Raw genomic sequence first — 19,993 nt, 5'->3', positions numbered from 1 at the left:
GATCAGCCGCACAGATGGTGAGGCTGAGGGTGCATTTGTGTATGATGGCAATGCCTTTCCCTGGTTTGTTGGTGCAGTCTTCGTGGATGATCTTATTGCCGTCCAGGATGGCAGTGGCGATGTCCGTGGAAGATGCGGGGTTCATCTAGGTTTCCGTGTGGAAGGCAATGTCGGGGTCGATAGAATCGAGCAGGTCCCTGATCTCCATGGTGTGCTTGTGGATGGAGCTTGTATTGTGCATGATGGAGTTGAGGCAGCCGGTTTTTGTCAGTCATGTAGAGGTGGGCTGGTGTGTGGTTGCATATGAATGTGTGCTGCAGTTCCGGCAGAAAAATTACCATGGGTGTCCATCAGTGATGCTCAGTGGCAGGCGGTGTGGCCTCCGGTGTTGAGAGCTTGGAGAGTTCTGTCTTCATAGTGATGGATGGTCCGAGAATCAGGGTTTGTGGCGCTGGGCGTAGTTCAGGCGTGGACGCGCACAGAGGCTTGTCTTCTGCACTACATGCGTCCCTGCAGCGCCCGCCATATGTTGTGTGGGAGGGAGGGCTGGGGAGGTGGGACTGTATGGATCGGTGCTGGAGGGGAGTGCGGCTGTAGGGAGCAAGCAAAGGGCACAGGGAAAAAAGGTGCAAAAGAGGCAAGAGAGCAGAAACAGAAAAAGAACAGAAAAAGTGGAAAAAAGAAAACAGTGAAGCAAAGAAGGAAAAGGGAAAAAAGAGATCAGAAGGCAGAGAGACAGATGGCAGAGCTGCGAAGCTTCCCACTGGACCTCAAGAGATGAGGCACAGGCTATTGTCTGCGGATGGAGGAGTGCCTCGAACTCTGACCAGCAAGGGTCAGGGGCAGCAGCTAATTCAGTGGAGATGCGTGGGAAGTGAAGCAGTTGAAGTCAGATTTTAATTACTGAAACCTTTTTTCTGGATCTACTGGAGAAGTGTCTTTATTACTTGTGGTGTACCTCAATTCACCCCAATTAATAAACCGCATTCTCACAAACAGTTAATTTTCTTAACTTCACATCTTTTGGTTTACTTCCAAGCACACCTTTGGTTTCTTTTAAGCAAGCAAGTAGTTTTGAAGCTGTGTCCAAGCTGGAGCACTCGCCATATGGACACAATGAACTGGTATTTACGCCACAGCGCTTAAGTTCACCAGCCTCCACTGTGTACAGGAGGTTAGTAAAACTTTACAACATAACTATTCTGCAGTCTTCTAGTCTTAATTACCTTGCCCGGTGCCCCTTGAGTGGATGACTGATTGTGGCACTGAACGTAACATGAAGATGGCTTCACTAGCATAGTAATTGCCTAGAGCAGGTTATCCCGAACGGCTGCTATATAGAATATAAGTTATCCAAAATGCTATTTCATGTATTTTTTTTAAACAGTCATTCTGTAGGGCTGGTCTAACAGAATTATAATCCTGTGCTGGTGGGCTCCCTTGAATGGAACTAGTAGGCCCCCACTGTGGTGGTTGGGCGTTTTCCACTGGTGTCCTAGGGACCTCCCTAATATGGCTCTACAAACTTGGCTATATACAAACTTTTTCATCCAGGATTCTAGGGGTAGTGGGTTTTGTGGATTAATGTGGATTATTATATATTATTATTAAGCAGTCATAGGCTTTCTTTGTGGGGATTCGGGGGCAAGATCTCTGAATTCGATCAACCAGCAGACACAAGAGAACTGTGTCTTTTAGAAAAAGCAGCACTTTAATTGTACTAAATACTATGCAATGCAGTTTATGATACATGAATACAGGGTTGTATGCCTAATTCGGTCCTGCAGAAGGCAGTACACTACACTCCTTCTTTAATGTATTTTCACCACTCAGGTAACCTTAGAAATTACAGTCCTCAGTATCTGATTTCAGTGATACTTTGTACTTTTGCCTAATTCATGCTTCTGTTACCTTAGGAGGCAGCATGCAGGTTAATTATTCACAATGGCCTTGTTGGTGTGGACATTTTAGGATGAAGGCTGCAGAGCTTAGCTGGGACTACAGCACAGATGTTCTAGCAGTTGTGGCCGCCCATGCTGATTAGGTTCTCAGCGTTGCGGTGCCTTATTGATATTCTGTTGTCAGCAGTTGCAGAACCAGTTCACAGCCTGTAGTGAATGGTGGATATCCTAGATGTGGTGCAGTCTTTGGGGCCGCTGGAATGTTGAAACCTCAAAGAGGGGACTAAAGAACCCACTCAAAATATGGGCTGCACCAGGCTTTGCTCTTGGATGCGGTCTGATTTCTTAGGGTGCCCCACACACCAGGAACAATCTCTGATAATCCTCTGTGACAGCCCCTCCGCCTGACGGGCCAGACACACTCCTTTCCTTTCTCAGCAGGTAGACAGGAATCTAAGTACCAGCTCCTCCAGTGGAAAATGCAATCTTAAGGGTTAGTCCTCATGCCTCTGGCTTCAGACAGACACCTGCCCTGGTTGCACTGGAGCACCACCTTTCTTGGCCAATAAAACCTTGGGACTGGAGCAAAGTAAGACATTTTAGATCCCACTCATATACCCGGTGGCGGTTGGTGACATATGAAAATGGTGAGGCAGTCAAGCAGAATTTGACCCGTTATTGTAGAGCTCAAAGTGAGCACTATATACATTACATTATTTAACTTAAAAATATATATATCTTTCAAAGAAAAATGAAAGTTGACCTTACCTTAGCAGCCCGCAGCATGTATCAGCATATCCTCTATGTTCTCCAGTTCCTGGCTTTGACTCCTCCAAGCACTAGATCCCACAGCCAACTACCTTATCCAATCCAGATGATGCTCTCATGCTGTTAGCATTGTTAAGCAGCATAAGTGAAGTACCTGGATCAGCGCTCCTAAAGGCCTTGGAGGACTGGGCCTGCTCGCCACCCAGCTGTCTAAGACAGCTGTTTTGGACAGGTTTAAATTACATGTCAGTCTGGCCGTCGCAAGATAGCCGGCCAAACCAATATGCACATTTCAAAAGGAAGTGGCCACTCCTCACTGATACCAAACAGCAGAAATTACCCATTGTCCCCGCCCTAAAACTTGGTTCGGCTGCAGAGAGTAAAAAATAAAATGGCAATAGAATAATGTTATTAATATTTTATTTTTCACGCTTTTTGTACAGCAGGGGAGTGAAGTGATGCTCTTCTGCTCTAATGTAGGAACCACCACTGCTCATGCCCATTTGTCCACTGGGGATGATAATGATCCCCTGTCAAACCTCAGAACCAATTTGAGTTAATTCTACTTTCAAGTCTCCTTCTTAAGCTGTTCTCTAGACACAGCCTTTTAATAAAGTGAGGCTTCCCACAGCAGGTAGCCTTGGGATTTGTGCAAGCTGGAGGACTCACAATATGGAGACAATGAAGCATGAGCTCTAGGCATCCAGCGGTCATCAACATTTCTACAACATTAAACTGAGACAAATGGTCAGACCATGCCTAGAAACGTTTCACCTTAAATATAAGCTGCAGTGCCACCCTGCACCCCTAAAATGTACAAACCGGCAGTGCTCAGGAAGAATTGGCAGCTTCTTGATATCAAAGTCTTCATGAATTTCTAAAGGTAGCCCTGTGTCCATGCTCTTCACTCTAGTGTCTGGAGCTCCACCCTGCAACCACGGGAATGTAGGCAATAAACTTCCACTGTCTTGGGAAGTTGTCCTTCCCCTTCATCTTCTGCCATCTGAACCCACGGGCATCCATGATGGATTCCACGGGTTTCAGGACTCAGACACCTACACACATAGAGCCTTAAAATCACATCTGCACATCATTCACACTATACACATACCTGAGATACACATGAACTGCCTTCATAAGATTCTCGGGTAAACAACACTGGAACTTTACATGAGGGGTCAGTAGGTCACACTCATTGACACAGATAGTCTGATATACCAAGAATGTGCAAATGCAGCACACTTAATCACTTTTTTGTGTGCTACATTTAGGATAGGGAAAGTAGTACTCTGTCCACAATGAGGGTGGCTTGGAGTGCCCATCAAGCCCACGGGACAAGTCCTGCATCTCACATTGTCAGAAACGGATATCACCACCCCTTGTTGTAAATAATTTTGTCCACCCTAAGCGTGGAAGGGTATACTCAGATGTGAGTCCCTTGCTCATTGCACCATCAGGATTCAAGCAAGCCGGGCCGAAGACGGCTGAAATGCCAGAAACCGGTCCCCGGAAGCTTGCTTCCTTCCCAGTGTAAGAATTGGCTTTTGTAGTCTGGTCTGCCCTGTTCCCGTGATGCACTGGGCCAGGGACAGACTAATTTGCATACAGCCAGGTTCTGAAACTGGGATGGTGCAATGAGCTAAAAAACGGTGTTGGATCTAGCCCTGATCTCTTGACTGGGTGAGAGTACTCTGCTTAATTCAGAGACTCTGTCCATCACCACCCCTTGTTGTAAATAAGAAACGGATATAGGCATCGGTGTAAACTTTAGAAAAGTATGATGACTGGGCCAAATCAAGTAAAAATATCTAAATCGTACACCGTTGGGCACTCTTATCAGGGGTACATAGCTGTTTAATTAAGCATGGGTATCCCTGTTCCAACGCTGGCTTTCATCTCACTGACACCACAATTGAAAGTGTGTTTTTACTATCCACTTTGGTGCACAGGTCAGTCCTCTCTGATTACGGGCCCCTGTTAACATGTATTGTGGATTATAGTAGAGCTTTTAAGGGAGTCGAAAGAAACTGATTATGGCATAAGCTGCAGAACTGGGGTATTTTGCATGTACTGGTACATGTTAGTCAGGCTCTTTAACTTGGTATACTTAGGTGAGATTAAAATTGGCAAATGGCTATTCAGTCCCTAAATGTTTTACACCAAGAGTGACCTAAAACAAGGCTGTGTTTAAACACCAAATTGGCATTGTCGAAAGCCAGAGCCATTCCACCAAATCTTGGCAGTCCAGATATACATTTCTTATGTTATGTTATATTTCCCGTTTTATATAGCGCACAGCTGCCCCGGCAAAGGGGGGTCTCAGTGCTGATAACAGAAAACTGCAGAACTATAGACAACAAACGCAGCCTACAATGGAGGGAAGAGGTGAGTCTTGATTGCCTTACGAAATGCCAGGTAGTTTTTCAGGCTGCAAATGCCAATGGGGAACGCGTTCCAAAGTTTGGCTGCCAATACACAGGAGGAACGTCCACAGCACGGACCCTCCGTGCCCGCAGAACACGCGCCAGATGCTGCCCCATTGACCGGAGTTGACGGGAGGGAGCATAGAGTGTATGCAGATTGGCCAAGTTGCCTGGAGAGGAGAGATTTAACATTTTGAAAGATATACAGAGGATCTTAAACTCTATACGTTTGACATCAGGCAGCCAATGTAACCGATGGACTGCACTAGTGGTAGTGCATATCCTGAGCATACCCAATAATGTTCTTGCCGCAGCTTTTTGGACCCTTTACAGTCTTGCAATTTCCGCATTGTTGGATCCCAAATAGAGCAAATTGGCTAAATCCAGTCTAGACAGGATGGAAGCCTGGACAATAACCTGCCTGATAGACGGGTCGAAAAACCCTCGCAACGGTTTGAGCCCCCGTAGGATGCCAAAGCATGTTCCTGCTACTTTCTTTGTTTGCGTCTGAAAGCTAAGGGCAATGTCCACCCACACATCCAGATTTTTCACCACCTGTTTGGGGATGGGTGCACTGCCCAAGATGGCAGGCCACCAGCGCTCGCTCCACAGTTCAGAGTCTTTCCCAACCAGCAATACCTCAGACTTGTTGGCATTGAGCTGGAGACAGTTGGTAGTCATCCACTCAGAGATAACCTCAAGATCTCTCCAAAACTTACATGCATCCTGCACAGAGTCATCCAAAAGTGCCACTACTAACTGTGTGTCGTCCGCATATGATACCTCTGTGAGCCCTCTGCTCTTGGTAACCACCACTGTTAACGGTTGAACATATAGGTTAAACAGTGTTGGGCTCAAGGCTGAGCCCTGCTGTACCCAATATTTGATGGTATGGATCTTGGAAGCAAAAGGGTGGACTGCAACCTGGAAGGTCCTTTCCGCAAAAAAAGAGGCGAACCACGCCAGGTCACAATCTGTGATGCCCACCCCCTCCAACCTCTGCAGCAGGATCCGGTGGGAGACCATGTCAAATGCGGCACTGAGATCTAACAAAATCAGTGCCAATGTGTGACCCTCGTCTAGAACCCCCGTGAAATGCTCAGTCACAGCTAGGAGAGCTGACTCCGTACTGTGACCTGGCCGAAAAACATTCTGAGAGGGGTCCAATATGTTGTTCTCCTCCAGATGACCTGTCAGCATGGTGTTGATGTAAGCCTCCAAGATCTTGGAGACCCCGGGAATGAGAGAGATGGGTCAAAAATTCTCTGGTTTCGCAGTGTCAAGGTTGGGCTTTTTTAGAAAAGGAACCACCCTAGCTTGCTTCCAAGATCTAAGGACAACAGATGTAGACAAAAACAGATTATTCATCAGGCTCAAGGATGGTAGAAGCACGGGCAGCGATTTCAGAAATTGGTCAGACTTAAGGGGGCCAACAGGAGAGCCTGATTTAATTTTACGACAGAGCACAGCAAGCTCCTCTTGAGAGATTGGCGGAAAGACAGCCAAAGTATGCAAGCAAGAGGGTCTAGACACAGGACACGGACATGCTGCATATTGGGGGAAAGATTTATATATTGTTTCCATCTTCTCCAGAAAGAAGGAGGCAAAGGCCTCATATTGCGCACCAGATGATACTAAAGGTGTAGTAGCATCTGCTGAGGTTTTAAGGTCTTTCACTATTGAAAAAATACTTTTAAAGGGGTTGCTATTATTCCTGATCTGGTCCAAATAATATGCTGCCCCCTCGGACTGGATCGCCGTATGATATTTCTTGATGGCCACCAGGTAACATACCTTTAGGCTAGGGTAATAATCTCTTCTCGATGCACATTCCAGCTGTTTACAACCTTTACGCAGGGAGGCTAGCCGGTGACCCAGATTTAAGTGCCATCAATAGATTGCTAGTATCTTCCAGCGAAATAGTCTCAAACTGATTAAGATGACAAGCAGTGGATGTCCTAAGGACATCCAGATCGTTAGTAAATCCGGTGTTATTAGTGCTCATAGGAAGAAAATAAGCAGAGACCAAAGACATTTTTTCTTGGAAAAAGTATGCTATTGACTCACAAAGTAGCTGGGATTCTGGTGGTGACTGTTTGCATGCTGGAGGGGATGAAAAGTCCTTGACAATGTTGAACAATGCTTTAGAGCAGTTGCTAGATAGTTTGATTTGATTATGAATATACATACATGTAGCAGTTTTAATAGTTTGATGGTAATGGGATAAGGATGATTTATAACTTTGTTTGTCAGCAAGGTTTTTAGTACTTCTCCATCATCTCTCTAAAGCTTTACATAATGACTTTTTAGTTTTCAAGTTGCCTGAGTACCAGGGGGCAGAAGGCCGCCGAGTGACTGAGTTCCTCTTACACTCAGGAATAACTACATCAAAAGTCTTTACTAAGGCAGAATTAAGACTGGCCAACATATCCGAGGGATCCTGGCAATGTGGCCCAAGGTCTCAGATATGCCTTGAATCTTACTTGATGAAACAGATATTACCAGTGATGGTCGCCTTCTTCAGGTTCTGTCAGTTAGTAATGTTGAGGAAGGCTCATTAGCAAGTATGAGTCATTGAAGGTCATTAGGATGTTTCATTTATGGTCTGGGCCAAGCTGCTATTGGATCCTATTTAGGTGAAGGGCCTGACTGATGCCTGGATTGTCAAAGCAATCATGAGTTTAAGAGTCCTATTAAAAAACAAATTAAAGTGGTCTCTCCTGAGAGGGATCTGAAGCTAGGTCTACCTATAAAAAGTCAAATTATATCACAGTCTCCTACTATGAATGTACAAAATAAGTTGACTCAGACGAGCACTAAAGGCTTAAGTCAGACGCTTGTCTCTGGCTGGTTTTGGACCTGAATCTGAGCCAAGCCGGACCTTCCTTGCCAAGATTTGAGAACAAAGCATAAACTTTGATGAGAAGGATATTGATCTAGTCTTTGAATTTCATAATAAGAAAATAGACAAGCACTTGCAATGCAAATGGGTCTCACATTAGTGAGAGTGGCTGTCCATCATACACCCCATGCCTGGCACTGCTCATGGTGATGGAGGTGCTGTGCTGCTGAGGTTGTCTCCGATTCATAAAGGGGGTGGTGATGGACAGAGTATCTGAATTAAGCAGAACACTCCTACCCAGTCAAAAGATCAGGGCTTTATCCATCACCGTTTTTTAGCTCACTGCACCATCCCAGCTCAGAACCTGGCTACATGCAAATTAGTCTGACCCTGGCCCAGTGCATCATAGGAACAGGGCAGACCAAACTACCAAGCCAATTCTTTACTGGAAGGTTGTCTCCATCACACACCCCAAGCCTAGCACAACACACGCTGGTAGTGTGCTTCTCTGGTGAGAAACGCATCAGGGACCCAAGAATCCGGAGAGCGGGAGATCCAGCCCGGAAATGCTCTGTCTGCCACCTCTGGGTCGACTGGCATCTTATACATGGTAGTAGAGAGGAGATCATGGAATTGAGCAATGTTGAATTTATGCCAAGGGCGCCTAAGAGAAAACTTCACAGGAACCCTCTTGACCGGCTCGACCTCTGCCATTGTCATAGATCTTAAGAAATGATCAGGCCAACACACCGGTAAGGGGGTGTGGACGGTCAGGAAAAACAGATTGGAAAAAACAGGGTCTAATAAATGACCTGTGGAGTGCGTGGAGCACTGGACCCATTGGCTCAGTTGACATGCCACAAGATCGGCTAAAAAATTGTCAATTTCCATGTCCTGGCAGCTATCAAGGTGCATATTCAAGTCACCGATAAGTTAGCCACTCTCATGGCTAGGGGGCTTACAGCTTCAATGAGAGCGGCTCTAAACTCCTTAGAGAGTCCTGGCGGGTGGTAAACTAATAGCCCAGACATAGTGTAGCTGGTGTTGAACGAGATCCGAAAGTGTCCCCATTCACACCTGATCACAAGCTCCTTTACAAGAGTACTCAGGTAGCAGGACTTAAAGACCACCGCTATGCCACCCCCACTAGAACCCCTATTAGCATCAGAATGCTAAAGCCCTGAGGGAGAGCCAGACCTGGTTCAACCACTGTGTCCTCCGATAACCATGTCTCAGTTACATCCAGATGACATCCAGATGACATTGTGATTATGATTGTGGGACTCATTGGTCTTTTGAGACCCCTAAAGGTACTAGCTGAATAGAATATTACTAATATCGTTGTTCTGAATGGTAACTGTTGGGACAATTGTTTCCTTCAAGATACACAGTTGTGTTTCCCTGCCCTTAGTGCCTGACTGAGTATTTAGAATCCTGGTTTATGATTTTAGCCCCAGTTTCGCACTAAACTAGTGTCTGGTCCTTAACATGAGTGAGGTCATAGACCAGTCTTATCACCTCCAGTGGCGAACAAAGTATGTTCTCATTTGTTTGATATTGTACTACTGTCCTTGTTGTGGGGTTAGTATGTAGAGCAGTTGTTAGACTTGGCATCTTTGGTGTGTTTCCCCCGAGTTTTTGCTCTCTACCCTTCCGGTTTTGACTCTGTTTTTGCTGGTATAACGTTTCTGCTCGCTTTTTGCACTGCTGATCGGTGGTAAAGCACTGGTACTCCTGTGGTAAATTGTGTTATGATTGAATGGGTGGATTACTTGTCATTCCCCAGTAAGGGGCACTGCGGATGCCGGGGCTTGTGAGTCAACTGCTACTCATGGGCCCGCAGCAAGGATTGTGCCACCCACGTACATAGCCCGAAAAAGGTATAAGTGAAAGAAGTTTGGTATGCCTGAACTCAGCGTCTAAAGATGCAACCTTTAGCGAGGGTGGCCTTTTTATTCAGAGTTCATAAGGCCACTTTTAGAAAGTGGGTATTATTTTTCTCTAAGAAAAACCAAAGGTGATGATGGACGGAGCGTTGACAATACAAACACTCACCCCCAGTCAACTGATCTGGGTTTAATCCATCACCGTTCTTTAGCTCACTCCGCCACCCCAGTTCAGACATGGCCATATGCAAATCAGTCTGACCCTGTGCCTCATGGGAACAGTTCAGCCCGAACTGCCAAGCCATGTCTTCCCTGGACCGGAATCAAGCTTCCCAGGAGTGTTTGATTTGTTCAAACGCTCCGTCCATCATCCCCTTTTGTATCGCTCTATTACCGTGGAATGTGGAAGCAGGGTGGCTCCCGATAGTCTAGGTAGGTCAGGAAAGGGCTACATAGACCTGGGTTACGATGGGGGAAGAGGGAGGGGACTTCCTTGCACGTCAAAGGGCCTGGTATGCCTCTGACACAGCCATCTCCACCTCCTGCCAGGAATTCACGCCAGAGAAGGCCCAACTGGTTCTGGCCGGACACCGACAGCCACTGCCTGGAAGATCAAAGGACTTTTGTGTACAAGTACTGGGTCCCAGACCTCTGAACTTTAGAACTCATCTGGAACAAAAAGACTGCCAAGAAGAAGAGCCGGAGAAGCTGCAAAAAGGAACGACTGCTTTGCTGGGTGCTTTGCTGGGTTGACCTGCAGTGGCTACTTCTGTCTTGGGCAGTGACAGGCCTGGACTGGACTTTCTGCAACTGAATTGGTGAGACTCTCCAAGGGCTTGAGGCAGAGCTTGCCCCCCTGTTCAGGAAGTCTCAGGAACAGCAAAGACTTCAGGTTCTTTTACTCGCAGCACTGGGGACTGTGTGTTTTGTGCTGCAACCTGAGGAAAGCCACTCGATGATGTCCACGACGACCCTGCCGAACCCGTGTACTGAATGCACCGCAGAAGGCACTGCCGTAATGCCGCACCGTGACCCTGGTCTCACCGACGACACTTGCTGACGCCATCACCGAGCCGCTGCTCGCACCGAGACCTATGGGCGCCGCACTCCGCACCACCTTGCTTCACGCCGAAGCTTCGGCACCGCCGCCACGCGGCACCGCGACCCTGGTCTCACTGATGATGCCTGCTGACGCCATCACCGAGCGGCTGCTCGCACCGCGACCTATGGGCCCGCACTCTGCACCGCCTCGCTACACGACGACGCCGCCATGGCCTTACTAGCGCCGCCAGTTCCTGACGAAATCAACGCCGCTGCTTGCACCGTGGTTCGAGGGCACCACTTGTAAGTTACACGACGCACCGCCCACATCCGGCACCATCGACTCCAGTTCATCATCCGTTGACAGTGCTTCAGCAACAATGACGCCGCTGCTTGCATCGTGACCGGCTAGCACCATGGCGCGCACCGCCTCCCTCTCGCACCGCGACCCTGGTCTCACCGACGACGTCATGTGATGCCGCCATTGAGCCGCTGCTCGCACTGCGACCTGGGGGATCGCATGCCGCACTGCTGCGCTTCGCACGGCAGCACCTGACGCCTGCTGGCGCCAGCGCTCCTGATTCCACCAGAGAGGAGCTCGACCTGCAAACGCAAGTGACTTCAAGGGCCTCAACGCCCTGCATTTCTCACAGGTACTGTTTTGCGGGTCTTCCCGACACTGTAGCTGGCCCGCAACCAGCCAGAACTGTTGGATTTTGTTGTTCACAAAGCCGTGGCGGCCCGGACGGAGCTATCCACACAAGGAACTCTTTTTAATCAGCGTATTTATGGAACTGTGAACTTTTAAGTATAGTATTGTGGATTTTTATCGTTTTTGGTCTTGCCTTAATTATATAAAAATATTGGATGTTTTTCTAAACTGGTGTGGTGTCCTTTTAGTCTAGCTGTCATTCTTTTAAGTTGAGGATGCTATTTTTAGCAGTGAGACAAGTTAGCTCCATAGAAGCTCTAGGTAGGCATGTCACAGCTTAGCAGTATAGCATAAACCCTGTATTATGTATGGTTCTCACTGAGTGCTACTAGCGTGAAAACGAGATTCTAAATCAGGGTATTCATGGCTATGACGTAGTAAAAGTGGCAAACAAAAGTCGATTTTCACAGTTACTAAGTCATAAAGGAAATGCAGGCTAACTTAGCAGGCCTCTCTGAGAGCCTGTCAGTGCAGCACTGGCTCTCTGCTTCAATGGAGAGCAGAAAGCACAACTTTGGGAATGGAGGAGTGTTTGGCTGGAGGCAAAGTGTTTTTTTTGCAAAAGGGATAGGAAGGAAAGTTCATGATAAGTATGGCTCCCCTATTACTTCTCTGCCCCTGTTTAGCGGGGGCAGATGATTTTGGCGGCCATACATAACATAAATTAACACCATAGATGTGTAAAAAGTGAATAATGAGGGTCATTTGTCTTCAGTGGGTTCTGAGCAACACCATTATTAACTCAAGCAACTCTATCATTGTCTATCTAATGTCACTCAGAACCCCTCAGTGAAAAATATTCCTGTTATTCACTGTTACCTTCCTATAATTCTATATATTTAGACCTGCGAAATGTCCTTTTGTAGTGCGTACACTGAATTACTGTTGGTTATGTGCAAATACTTTACACACTGCCTCTAAGATAAGCCTGGCTGCTCGTGCCAAGCTACCAAGGGGTTAAGCAGGGTTTATTTTAGACGTGTACCTCCCTTATCCTGACTAGAGTGGTAGTTTTTGCCTGGCTTTGGCCCATGACCTAGCCTGCCAAAAATCCCATTTCTAACAGCGGTGGTGGCAGCATACTGTATTTTTTTTATTTTTTTGTGACCAGAGCCTTCATCTGTGCCAATGGAATGTTGGCCTACTGGCCCACGCGTATAAACTTCTGCATCTATGTTCTAACCCAGATCTTAACTCTAAAATCCCAAGAGTATGTTATGTGTGTGTATGTGGCCTGTGCATTGTGTGTATGAATGAACCAAAGTAGTGGAGGCATGTAGATTCCAGTTGGAAGCTCCTGGACACTTTCTGTACAGAAGCTGGAGTGGTTACTTTCCCAGACAGTGGAGGTTTATAGCTGACATTCCTGAAACTGCAGGGAGGTGACCTAGAAGGTGATGTGGGGAAAGAGGAGTCATAGCTTTTTAGAAATTCAATTTGGTTATTTAACTTTGAGGAGTTGCTAAATCTTCCTGAGCACTGTTATTTGGTGAAGGATGAGAACGCAGTTCCTAATGTTCAAGGTGAGGATGTCCCTTTAAGCAAGGACTGCTTGTTCTGTGTCCTGATCAATGTTCAGCGTGACTGTTAGCCTAATGCAGAGAGCTCACACCGCTTTGTGCATCTGTTGTGGGTACTCCAGGCAAGAGACTACTCTACTGTAAGGGGTATCACTGTACACAAAGGCTGAGTCTGGAAAACAGCCTGGAGAAGACACTTGAAAGGAAAACCACCCCAAACTGGTTCTGAAAGTGCTGACCAAGAATCCACATTTCCTGTCCGCTTTCACTGTGAAAAAGTGGGAGACTGCCATACTTCCATTTCCAAGTTCTTTAACCAAGGAAACATGTGATCCAAGAGTACTCTGACAGACAACAGCTCTGGTTGTACAGCAGTCCTCTGACAGTCAGTTTCCAAGTGGTGAGAGGATATAACCTGGAGTCTTGCTTGGAAGGATCAAACTGTTCCCCTGATCTGTAGCATATGGAACCCAACCTGCCTGCTGAGAGATTGAAGGAGCCTGCCAGCTCTGCATGCAGTAGGTGTGATTATCAAGGGTTCACTAGATGCACCTTCCCTGGTGGTGTGAGCGATCATTTGTATTGGAAGGCTGAGAATTTTCTGTATTTATCCACTTTTAAAGATAAATGCAGACAAGAAACACATTGTTTTCTGTCTGTATTATCTGTAAAAATCCGTAAAAATGGAAAACCGGGAGCCTTAATTATAACGTATTAGTTGGGAGGCTCAATATCTTCATACTTCCCCAAGTGTTATTTCTCACCTCTGTGGAGCAGGCGGTAAGGATCCATTGCATGCATCTGGCTCATTCCCTCTTCCAGGAAGAGATGCTGGTAGGAGGTTCTCCCACTCATGTCATAAAGTAGCAGGCAGCAGTGGCAGCCTGTTCAGGCATGCAGGGCTTCGGCAGACACAGGTCTCTGTCTGGCAGAGCATGGTACTTGGCCTCTGGGAGTTTAGGTCATGTGGTCAGAGGTCACAGTTTGCCTCACTACTGTCTCTGGGTTGCGCAACCCCACTACTGGTATCATTTTTTGATGTAGTTTCAAAGCCCAGTATTGCAGGATCATAGTCTGCTCAGGCAAACCTCATGGAACTAGTTATTGACTGCATCAACAGTTTCCCCAATTTCTCTGTGTCACTGCTTCAGTGGATGCCGCATGGAAAGCACTCATCCGCAGAGATTGCTCTCCTCAGCCTTCCAATCTTAATTGTGCTTCTTTTAAGTGACTCGCCGTGCTTTCTTTCATGAATTATAGGCCAGCAGCTGAGCAGATGGACAGCATGGGAAATAAAAAAACAGGATGAAATGTCTTATAACGAAATATGTTAACATATATTTATGGAATAGTGCTAATATCTACCAGTGTATGTATTGTGTAATATTTGGCAGCCTAATTAGCTAAAACACGAAAGACATCAAAGTATGAGTGCGCGTCTGCCAGTTAAATAGATATGGAAATGTACAGTTTTACAACTTCATTTATATGCAAACAAAATAAATATGGCTAAATACAGATAAAATGGCCAAAAAATAAATATGGATAAATACAGACGGAAATGGCCAAAAATAAATACCATAAAACTGGGAGCCCTAGTTATAATCTATACATGTACCTTGATACTCACCCAGAAAAAAACACAGACCCAGAAAGGTGGAAGCTACCTAGTCTATAAAGCAGCAACACCAGGGATGAGCGGAGAGGGACCCAGGATCTCTACTAAGTATTGAGGGCCTTATTTATGAAGGCCTTGCGCCGCCGGTGCGTCACTTTTTCCATTTTAAAAGTGGCGCATCGGTGGCGCAAGGCCTTCATAAATAAGGCCCTGAGTTTTTTCTGTCCACTAAAGTACTGGTGATTATCAAAGTAAAGCATTGAGCGGGACAATCTGTTATTGCACTGCTGACTGATTCTTGAGTTCTGAGCTCCAGCACCCCCATAAACCCTCCCTGCGATGGCTGTGTCTGCTCGCCATTGCTACCAGAGTCAACTGCTGAAGGGATTTTACTTAGCCCAGATTTGTGAAGCCATATGAGGATAGACCCCCAGGACGTCAGAGACAAATTACCTATATAGCTTATGCGTGTCCTGTGGCCCTCCTACAGGGACCTGGCAATGAGAAACATTGCATTCATTGGTGGAGAGTAGGAAAACGGATTCCTGGCAAGTAAGTAGGTAACGCATGTGGATCACCAGTGACTACTATTAATTTTATCGGGTTATGGAAGTGTGAGACTGACTCCACACACCTTTACCTAGCAACTATGAAAAACAGCGTAGTCATTGTTTTATAGTTTTGGGAGAATCAGAGAAGTTAAAGAATCTAACTGAGGCGTCTCTTGTGAATTGTATGAGCAGAGCTACTCCCTTTTCTATCTTATGGCCAGGTAGTCTTTCCAGAGAGAGCTGGCCCAATACATGACCTCAGTAGGCTAACCCCTTTAGAAGGCTGTTCAGGGAACCTGAGCCCTCCTTCAGATCAGGACTTAGTTTGACCTTGTGAAACAGACCTTGGCAAAGAAAGCTGCCCTCTTGAGATCAGTCAAAGTTAGGAATGTGAAGAAGGTTCCTGAGCAAGTACCATATGGGAAACCATTGATGGTCAGGAGGATTCTTCAAATACCGTTGAATTAAAGTGTTTTCTTTTTGTGAAATACTGGGTATTTACGTAAAAGACGTTAGGAGGGTGCCAAGGATAATTTTATTGTGCAGTACGTATTTCTTGGAGTATGTGCTGACCGTAATGAATTTGACCTACATATTGTATGTAATATGTAATAGATTCATTTTGGAATTTCTATGTATTGTTTAACCTTTAATTTATTGTCATGGTTTTAATTCACTAATGCACTAAAGGCGTCTGTTCGATGCCCGTCCGATGTAGGCTGGTAAAACAGGGGAGAATCTATCGTGCAACAAATGTGTGGTCTTAACTAGTGAATTTGCCCTGAACTCGTTCTTTCGGGAACAGCGGTCGTCGCCAGCAGCGTTTGGAGTGCCTCCAGTCCGTTATAGGATGTACGCACCTGGCAGGGATCAGGTACAGCCTCCTTGGGTGTAACAGGGGTTGGGTTTGATAGAGACGCTGCTGCCTTCCTTAAAAAGGAAGGGATTCACCCCGTGTGACCGAGTACCACAGAGCTGCCCTCGAGGACATGGCTGACTACAAGATAGAGGTGGAGACCGGCAGGGTCCTCCTGGCCAAGACTATGGACTGCATCTCTATCACCCTGCTGGGGTCCGAGGGCCAGGGTGAAAAGCGCCTTCTCGATCACTATGGCGCTGATTTTATTCCTGGATATGTAAGTAGGAGCACACACTGAGAGAATAGGGCGCGTGTGCGTTAGAGGGTGAAAGTTGTAAGGTGCCTGTGATGTAGACGCCGTTACATGTGTACTATCGTTTATACTCATTTGCAGCATCAGATGTTGCTTCGAGGCGCTAGGGACCGGAGCTGAAAAGAGGAGCATCGGTGCAGGCCAGAGCGCGCGGGACCACTGAAGTTTTGTGTGATTTCTTCATCTCTCCCGCTCTCCGCACTGATCACCACTCGCTGCTTCATTTTCTCCTCCCCACTTCTTTCTGGAAGAACTGTGGGGCATATTACCAACAACTAGCGATAATTTTTGTCTCTAACTTGTTTAGAGACAAAAATTATCGCCGCACATCGGCGATTTTTATCGCAGATAAACCTTGCTATTAGCAAGGTTTATCGCAAATGCGATAAAAAACGCCCGCAATGCATGAATATCGCTGAAAAGTCAGCGATATTCATGCATTATCGAGCAAATGCTCTTAGCCATGTTATCCACCTCCCATTGGATAACATGGCTAAGAACTGCTCAGGGCAGGTGTTAGCTTTTGGAGATATTCGCGCTTAGCGCAAATATCTCCAAAAGATGGTAATAGGAGATAGCGATGTTAGCGACTGTTTCCAGTCGCTAACATCTTGGCACGCCCACTTTGCATATCATTAGTGATAAATATCACTGACATGCAAAGTGGGGCCCATGATGGTCGCTATCTCCTATTAGCTGTCGCTAACTGGTGTTAGCGACAGCTTGGTAATAGGGAGATAATTTTATCTCCGCTTTCTTGGCTTTTAAAGCCAAAAAAGCGGAGATAAAACCCCTTGATAATATACCCCTGTGTTCTCGCTCTTACTGCTCCGGTTTTATACTTTATCTCTTAACAATAGTGTTCTCCTCTTCCCAACACCAATCTTTCTCTTTCCTTGCTTTTTTAAGTTAACTCCCTCCTGTCTCTGCTTATCAGACCCTGACTACCCCCTTCTTCCCTTTTCTGATAAATTACTTACATCCGCACTTTGCCTTTCCTTCATAGTTTCACTTCAGATTTGTTTCTTTTCATCCGTTCCTCACATCACCCTTAAGCATCCCTTTTCCACTGTTGAGTTGTAGCACCGCCGTGTCCCCCACCCTCTTCAAACTCTATACTCCACCCCACCCTCAAACAGTTATCGGTTTCACCTCTCTCCCTACACTGAGGCTACAGGAAGCTTACAAGACAGCCACTTTGTACTTCACGATCCGATCCAGACCTAGCCTCTGCCTCACCTCATATACACAACCCGAGCATCTCGTGTAATATCCGACTGTCCACGTGCACAAACAAGACCGGAAAATTTAACAAGGCATCCAATGAAAAATGAATGCACGTTAAACAATCGCAGTGGGCGCATTAACCAAATGAGCTTTTAATCCACATCAATGTATTTACCACAGATTAGTTTAAGTGATTTGCAAAGTAATATTTTTTAGTAATACTTGATGATACTGTACCTAATTCAAACCTATTTCTGTAGATGTTATAAACAATACTTTCCAGACTGATAAATGACACTTCATTACAGCTCAAACATGATTATACTGGCTTTCAAGGAGCCTTTAAGATAGCCTTTTAGATAGGGTGACTAACCAGCTGCACACCTTGACATTTTTTTTATACCGTTTCTTTATTTGACTTTTTTTTCAACAACAGAGTAGCAAGTACATATAGTAAAAATAGGTTGTCACTATTAAAGCGCATAGGCGCATGTATATGCATTCTAGTGATATAGCAGCTCAACAAGTCGCAATATTCATCCATCCCACAATAGTCTGTAAGTAGCTCTGTGTCCGATTTCCCGATTGCGCAGCTTTTCTCGTGAGACGAGTTCCCACGCTCCTGTGCTCACCCCTCCTTTACAATTACTATCTCAGCTACACGCCCGCTGTCTCAACCAATACCAGCGTGGCTCTGAGTGACGTCAGCGCAGCTCCGCAACTGACTCCCTCCTTCGCAAGGTAATACAAAACCCTAATTCTTTTATCTTAAAGTGCAAATTTTATTAATTAACAACGTAAAACATTCACCACTGTACCCGAGTGACTAGAAAGGAAAGATATATTTCACTGCGAGTAAATCCCTTCCGCTTACTCTTCATATACTATGAGTAGATCCCTTCTGTCTACCCTTCACACAAGTATTGGAGAACCTGCTACTTCTTTAGACTTATCCCTTACTGGAATATACTAAGACCAAAGTTTCACCAGCGAACCCCTTTGCTATCACCCAAGCTCGAATGAACCTGCTTCTCCTTCCGTGTGACCCTTTCTAGGTTATTTCACGCCAAAAATTGTGCTAGCGAACTCTTTGCTATCATTTATTCATACATTCATCCCTAAATAGTGCTTCCGGTTTTACCTAACCATGCACTAATTTCCTACGGGTAAGTGACCTCACTACAGTGCGGCTTCCATTTACCACCCGCTATTCTGCCCCCGGGGATTCCAGACAAAACATATAACAGGTACGAACAATTTTGGTTAATACATAAAATCAATAGAGCATCAATAAAATCAATAACATTTCAATAATATTTCAGGTAATATCACATTTGATCAATCAATAATTAACCAACTAATTAACTACCTATTTTTAACTATACCCTAAAAATCCTCAGCTACCAAAAGAATATACTGATAGAGCGCGCAGGCCACTCGTCTATGAATTTACCATACTCACCTGGGCCCATAATCAATAACTCATAATTTAATCAGGTAACCTTCGCTCTACTACCAGTTATTTTTACCTACTATGTCCTATACCATTGACTTACCAATCCTTGTCACTGGTACCTGTAAACCTATTGGATCAGGGTGTTAGCATAATAGGAAAAATACTTTTGCACTCATATAATAACCACAGACTCAGGAAGTATTAAACTCTTTATCTAAGTTTCTTAAATGGTCATGATTCAAAGATTAAACACGAATAGACTCTCAATAATGAAAATCAGAATCACAATGTAACTATGCAGAAAATGTAATAAACTAATTTCAATCATTTAGCAATAGGGAAGGTTGAGAAAGGGAACATAAAATACGATCAAAACGTTTAAGCATTTAACAAAAGGGAGGGGAAAAAGGGAACATGTCAAACTTTAGCAATAGGAAGGGTAAAGAGAAGTAACATAATATGCAAGCACTATTATCAAATATGTAACATTTAGGGAGGGTGAGAGAAGGAAACAAAACAATGACGAACCACACATATTTATATTTACCTAGGAATGGTGTGAAGAACTAACCCTGGCCACAGGTCAGTTTAAAGGACAGAACCCCGAAAGTTGCAGTCGCCAGTAGGCTTGTAGGTGCATATTCAGAACCAGGACAGGTAATACCAGATTTGGATCAGGACAGGACCACCAAAGGTTAAGACTGGCACCCGCAGTTCAGTTTCAACGCCTGCGCTACTCCTTCTCTGCAGCTAACAGTCAGAACCCCGATTGGGTTATCGATTTCACCAACAAAGTGCTTCGCCAGCACCTCAGCTTCCCGGACCCCGATTGGGTCAGTGAATCTTCTGACAGAGTGCTTCGCAGCACCTCTGCTC

The 19,993-nt window shown here is 45.5% G+C and overlaps 1 protein-coding gene across 1 annotated transcript in view; it reads left to right on the top strand.

The window, feature by feature from the left end:
- The first annotated feature begins 16,251 nt into the window (after positions 1-16,251).
- Positions 16,252-19,993, top strand: part of LOC144799565 (hydroperoxide isomerase ALOXE3-like) — a 200,195-nt gene continuing 196,453 nt past the window's right edge. Inside the window, exon 1 of the mRNA XM_078670936.1 lies at positions 16,252-16,398. Within this exon, the coding sequence (XP_078527062.1) occupies positions 16,252-16,398 (147 nt within the window). The remainder of the gene's footprint in view (positions 16,399-19,993) is intronic.

This window comes from Lissotriton helveticus, chromosome 12, assembly GCF_964261635.1.
Source record: "Lissotriton helveticus chromosome 12, aLisHel1.1, whole genome shotgun sequence".
NCBI lineage: Eukaryota > Metazoa > Chordata > Amphibia > Caudata > Salamandridae > Lissotriton > Lissotriton helveticus.
The sequence above is the reverse complement of the archived record's forward strand: the minus strand, read 5'-3'. Positions and strand labels throughout refer to the sequence as shown.